Source organism: Salvia splendens, chromosome 13 (genome assembly GCF_004379255.2).
Source record: "Salvia splendens isolate huo1 chromosome 13, SspV2, whole genome shotgun sequence".
Lineage (NCBI taxonomy): Eukaryota > Viridiplantae > Streptophyta > Magnoliopsida > Lamiales > Lamiaceae > Salvia > Salvia splendens.
Genome location: NC_056044.1, coordinates 6419630 through 6426492, shown reverse-complemented (window position 1 = coordinate 6426492; position 6863 = coordinate 6419630). Strand labels below are relative to the sequence as shown.

The following is a 6863-nucleotide window of genomic DNA, read 5'->3' as shown; positions in this document are numbered from 1 at the left end:
TACTGCACAAGATTCATTTTTACCCACACAATTTCCAACCATATTTACCTATCAAGCTGTAATTTACAAAAAAAATCAAATTAATCAAGAAATCGCATACCATATTAAGCAAGTCCTAAATCAAATCACAAATACTCCATATTGACAGCACTACAATTTTCATATTCACAGTTAGATTTCATTGCAAACAATTCCTTTAAAAATTTGCAATTGTAAATTTAAAAGCAATCTAGTGGTAGAGTTCAGACACTTAAAGCACAGTACCATAATATTAACACCTATTTTACTGCATAGATTTGCCAACCATTCAATCTGGTAAATCAATATACATAAATCCAATTTCATCCATCTCAATTTGATCAATGGTAACAAATGATTCGGATGAATTGAATACAGAACCCACCTCATCCGAAACCAGTGAATTCAAACCAAATCTCCCATTGCCAAAATCAGCAGAGGAAAGCTGCGACTATGAGACCTCGAAAATTCACATGCTGCTGCAATTTGATATGGTCACTTGGGAAGGACTCCTTCAGGAATATCCCAGTTGTCATCATCGTCTTCCTTCTTGCTCTTCGAGATCTCTGGCTTGTCTTGTGTTGCGAATTTCGCTTGAGGTCGTCTGTAGATTATTCATGTAAAGGAATGTGATCAAGGAACATGGTTTATAAATATCTGGAAAATCATCATGTCTGTAATGAATTCTCTTCAAATTCATGGATATTTGAGAATGGCAGTATCATGTAACCGATGTAAGATCATTGTGCCACAAAATGCAGTGATGCATGAAAAAACACATCAATCTAACCAATTTATGAAAAAGTCCAAGGACGTACCATCAAATATGCATCTACAGACATGCCAGTTTGACAAAAAAGTTCATCAAAGTTTAAACCCTCAAAACTCCAAACAAGCAAATATCTAAAGACTCTAGTTGTAAGAGTTATATAGGTCTGAGCTTTGAGCAACAGGAGGGCCGTTGACAAGTACTATGATGTCTTTCGTGAGTGAGGTCATCTATTTAAATCATCCATAAAAGAACTTGACCAAGGAAAGTGGCTGGACTGCATTATCTTTGAGCATTGCTGTAAGCATGCATGAAAACCTAGCAGGCTCACTTTTAGCACAGAACCGAGTACTAACTCTAAACCCTACATCAATTTTTATCACACTGACGAAAATGAAAACTGAGAAATATGCATCTAAAGCCATGCCAATTTGAACAAAGGTGTAGTTTAATAAGACTCAATCTCCAAAGCTAAGTTCTGCTTCTGAGACTAATATGATTCCAAGATTTTGAATTGACAGGAGGCTGTCGGCAGTCTCCAACCTCTCGGTCCAAGTGAACAACAATAAAGCTAGGGGGAAACTTTAGACTTCTAATTTCTAAACCCATTGTGGCTTTGTGTGTACAAATTAGCAAGTCCCAGCTCCACCATAAGTGATACGGACATTGCAAAGGGACTCAATTCGAAAGAAAGTCAGGTACTCGATTAAAGACTCAAGCCATATCTCAATAAATTACTTGCTTGAAGCCACAAACTAGTAAGAAAACCACAAACAACTCAATCTCAAAGGTAAGACGCACATAATCTGCCCACATAATGAAATACTGGCAATACATTATTTGGATTATCAGTAAAAAGATTCTCCCAGAAGCATGAAATTATGAGTGTCTAAAGAAGCATGCACTTAATCTGCCTACATCAATACCTTATTTGGATGATCAATCAAATAAATCCCTCTCCCTGTCTCTGTAGCACTTAATTTCCCAACTACATACTATATGTTATACTACATACAAACACTATGGGGAAAACAGCACACACCAATTCAATCTTACGTCATCCGTAACGTTGTCACTTATCCGTCCCTTAAATTACTATTCATGGGTCCCACTGTACTTTTTTCTCCATCTCTTAACTAAGGGACAGAACCTGCAACCCTCAATCTCTTATCCGTCCCTTAACTGTCCCTTAAATTACTATTCATGCAATTTTCATTTATTATTTTTATTTCCAACAAATTCAATTAATAAAAACACACTTCATTAAAAATAAAATAAAATTACAACATAAAATAAAAATACAACTTAGAATTCAAAAAAATAAAAAAAAACACATAATTAAAATCCTAAAAAAATACAAAATTACATAATTTAAAATACAATTTTATAGAAAATAAAAAAACTACTCCGCCGGCGAATCATCCCCCGAAGGCGGTGGAGGTGCACTGAAGCCACCTGGAGATGGAATACCAAGTTGTCTTGCCATAAACTCAATTCCGGCAAGATAGGCTTGGTATTGGGGATGCGACATGCGGGAATTGTCCGCCATTATGGCGATCATGTACATGGACATTAGGGAGTTCGAGGGTGCCCCCGAGCCCGCCTGGCTTAATTCGGCTCGGCCCCTCCTCCCTCTAGCCGCCTTCGCCGCATTTCTCCCTTACGGCCGATGGCGCCCAAGGGAGGACCCCCGGCATCGTCTGCCGTGCCCTCAGCCTCCTGCGAGAAAAACTCTTGTGCGGCGCTGCTCGAACCGCCCTCACTAGACGAGTATTGGCCACCCGCCGTGTGCTTCGTGCAGGTCGAGCCAGAGCTGGACCGAACACCGCCCGCCCACCTTTCCTCGTCTTTGACGACCTCCCAAACATCGACATATTTAAATTGTTTGGTGGTGTCGTCGTAGTAGACTCGCAACGCCGACCTCAGAATGTCGGCTCCCGTGGCTCCGCTTTGGTAATGAGCCGCTTCACTCTTGTAGATGGCGCAGAATTTTTTGACCTCTCTGTCGACTCGGTCAAAGTGAGCACAGAGCCTCTTATATGTGCGGCGGTGGGACCCCTTCGGCTTAATCTTGTGGTAGGCCTCGGTGACCTTTTCCCAGAAGCACTTCCGGGGTTGTTGATTCCCGACGATGGGATCGTACGAGACGCTGATCCAGGCGTTGTACACCGCCAGCGTTTCTTTGGGGCTGTACGGATGTCGGCCTAGATCCTCCTCGTCCACCTCCGCCCTGGAGCTTCCACCGCCTCGGACTCCTCCCCCACCTCGGCCTCCTCCACCGACTCGGCGTCCTCCTCCGCCTCGGCCTTCTTCCGGAGTGGGTTCAACGGAATAATCCTCTCGAATCTGGGATAATCCTTGCGAATACCTCGGGGCGGAGGGACGGGCGTATGCATCCACATCAAAATGGGGTGGTTGGTACCCCCGGCGTCGACGAACCCTGGGTGCCCGGCGTCGACGAACCGGATCCACCACCCAGGACACTATACATGCCCCCAGTCACCGAACGCGTTGATGTCGAACCGGCGGAGCCGCCACCGCCAGAGTTTCCGTCGCCGGACATTTTGTGATGAGAGGTTAGATGAAAATTGGAGAGAAAATGGAGATGATTTGGGAAGAATAGATGTGTATTTGTGTGTGAAATGAGGATGAATTAGGAGTATTTATAGAGTAAAAAAATAAAAATAAAAACAAAAAACGGTAATATAACGGTAATATTACCGTTTTTCGTTTTTTAATTTTTTTTTAAATTCAGATTTAAAAAAAATTATTTATTGCGTCAGCGTGACGATGGCCACTCACGGGTCGGCGAGTGGGCGTCACGCATGGCGCAGGAGCACGCCACGTCGCCCTGGCGCGTGGCGAGATGTCTCGCCATCCGTCACGGCGGGACGGAACTTGTGGCGGGCTGGGGACGAGACGGGGCGCTGCAACGCGTCACGCCGCCGTCTCGTCCCTTAGTAACGGATTACGGGCCACCCGCGTGACGCGTTGCGGGTGGGCTTATATGCATATCCGATCTCAATTTTGTTTAAAGATAAAAAAGCATCAACTACAATTGTATACATATATTTCACAATTTTTCGAGTTAGCTAATAAAATTCACTAATTGATTCAATTATCACGGATTATCCTTCAAATTCAAATATATTAAACCAATCCTCATCCACCACTCATGAATTCGCGCAAAATAAGAGAAATAGAAACAGAGCAAATTGCAGAGCGCCAACAGTAATCATTAGAGTGAGAGAGAGACCTCCGATGGTTGCGCTTCGCAGCATCGCGAGCCCTCCGCTTCTTCTCTTCCTGTTTGTTCTCGAAGAACCGGCGGCGCTTGCACTCCTGAATGATTCCGGCGCGCATCACTTCCCTCCTGAACCGGCCGAGCAGCTTCTCCTCCGGTTCGTTGTCGTCCACGATCACCTGCACATTGTACGCGGATCGGAAGAACATCGTGTTCGCGTACGCCAGCGAAGGGCACACCACCGCCGCGACGTCGGATGAGTACGAAGGCCGCGACTGCGCCTCGTTGGACAGGACCAGCGGCTCGCACCCTGGATGCGAGTTTGACGAGGAGAGATGAAGCGGAGGGAGTTTGGGAGCGCGAGAGGGCGCCGCCGACGGTGGTGGTTTGGAGGGGTTGAGGAGAGAGAAGAGATTGGCCAAGTATGAGGTCGCCATGGCTGGAATTGGTGTTCCTAATTTCGGATAAGGATTTAATAAGATTTCCCGAATTATCTTAAATACTTTTCCGAATAGGATGTAATAATTTTCCGGTTGAGCTTTTGATTTTAAATGGAACTATTTTGGCATTGACCCATATAGAGGAAAATTAAGATGGGCCGATAAGATGGATTTTGATATTCGAAAATAATCTGATTGTGAATCAATAATTGAAAAATGGCCGAAATGTGAGATTTTTGTTTAGTCTGCATATGGAAATTCATTTAGGTGTATCTTGAAGCATTTGAGTTTAATAGCTTAAGATTTATGTTAGGGTATAAATAGTAGAGTAGTAATAAAAAAGTTAGTGTTGGCCGAGATTTTAAGGGAAGGGAATGGAGGATGTTTTGATTAATTGGGAGTATATAATTGCTAGTTTGATAGGTTTAGGAGAATACTTGACAATATATGTTGGTAATGGAGTTTTTAACTTGGAATATGTTGGAAACAAAGATATCTTATCAGACGTAATACGGAGTACAATTTAAACCTAATAAAATGTTGTCAAAATTTTGAAATGATTGTTGTGAATATCGTGTCATTTACACATTGCTAATTTGTTGCATAGAAAAGTGAGATAACTATCATACTATCGACATTGTGATTGCCGTTTCACATATTTTTGTGAACTATTAAAACTTCTGCTGCTGACTTAGTTAGTTGTTGTGAATTTGGCACATGGCTCATGCTACCTGATTTCAGGTTTGTTGCAGGACGGGTTGGGTAGGTTTAATTTTAATTGTTACTTGGTTGGAGAATCCACTATATCACATTCTGCTGATGATCATCATATACCAAACTTGCAAAAAATTCAAGATTATAAGTCTTTACCTCAATGGAATTTAACTATTGGATTATTTGCATTAATATCGGGTCATTTCGTGCCAAACTTCACAATTGGAGCTCCAGTGATAGAGAGCACACACCGTTGGCAAATTCTTACTTTGCAAGGCATATTTGGATTGCCACTTGACGGTGACAAATCATATGGATTATGTTGAGCCGTTGGCGAAAGCAGGTGCGGTAAGGATTCTAATATTAAAGATGATACTATGATGGATTAGTCTCGATTAAAGGATTAGAATCAGGTGAATTAGTTGGTAACAGAGCCAATCCAGATTTGGTTAATTCACCATTTATGTGATTTCAAAATCGAAATTTGAATGGTCTTGTATTTTTCGATTTTGGTTAATATGCTTCCGCTTGTGTGTTGGGTAATTATTTTATGAAATGTTAAAATAACATAAGGATATTCTACCATTAAAGATTTCAATATTTAAATAATATATAACTTGTTTATCACCAAAGTGGTCTTGTTATATTGCATTTATTTATTGAAAATGATAAATGTTAATTAATTAATCATGATTATAGAGATGATATAAATGACATAAGAATTTGATTGATCAATTATTTTATTATCTATATACTGGGAGATCACCCAAAGGTGGATCATTATATATAGTTAATATATACGAAGTGGATTAATCATTTATTCATGTGTCATTTAATATGTACACTCAAAGGCAACATGCTTATTTGATATATGTTTAGTTTGATTAATTATTAAAGTATATATTTAGCATAAGTATTACCCAAAGGTTACTTGAATGCATGTTATTTAAAGTTTTATTACTGTTTATGAATCTATGTTAAAGAACTCAAGCACGTATAGATAAGCATGTATAAATGTTGCATCTTTATAAAATTTGTATGCATATGCTAACTCTGTCATTAAATTAATGGGCAAAAATTATGAAGAATGGTCCGAATAGATTCGGCTTACGTTGGGTGTAAAGATATTGGACCATGTCATACTAACAGAAGAGGAATCCTCAACCATTATAGATGTCACTCTGTAACTAAAAATCTCAATGTGAGACTTGTGAGTGATCAAACAGGTTGAGCCTTATGAGAATGACAATGGCAGAAAATTTGAGGTCATCTTTGCCCATGACAGAAAATGCAAGAGAATTCATTAAGAAAATTAAAGAGCGTTCTCGATCAAGTTTGGCTGATAAGTCAAAATGTAGAAGCATAATTACTACAAAGAAGTTTGACTGGTCTCAATCGATTCATGATCATGTAACAAACATGTCTAACTTGACCGACAGTAAAGTTAACGACCTTGAGAATGGAGGTTCATGAGCAATTGTCGGCCAAAAATTTATCTTAAACTCCCTACATGTTAAATTTAGCCAGTTCCAAGTGAATAATAACACCATTAAAGATAAACGGGACATTTAAATAATTAAAGGCTATGTTGGTTTAAAATGAAGGGAGATTAAAGAAGATAAATTATCAAGTTGCGAATATCATAGGTGTTGGAGGTGTAAGCACCAGTAAAGGAAAA

General features: G+C 40.3%; 1 protein-coding gene across 1 annotated transcript; it reads right to left on the bottom strand.

The window, feature by feature from the left end:
* Window positions 1-266: 266 nt before the first annotated feature.
* LOC121760397 (30S ribosomal protein S21, chloroplastic-like) lies at window positions 267-6353 on the bottom strand. The gene is made up of 3 exons (XM_042156074.1): window positions 6297-6353; window positions 4044-4588; window positions 267-622 (listed from the first exon to the last, which is right to left on the bottom strand). Exons 1-3 carry the CDS (start codon window positions 6351-6353, stop codon window positions 514-516), a joined length of 711 nt encoding a protein of 236 aa, XP_042012008.1. The 3' UTR covers window positions 267-513.
* Between the last annotated feature and the right edge of the window lie 510 nt (window positions 6354-6863).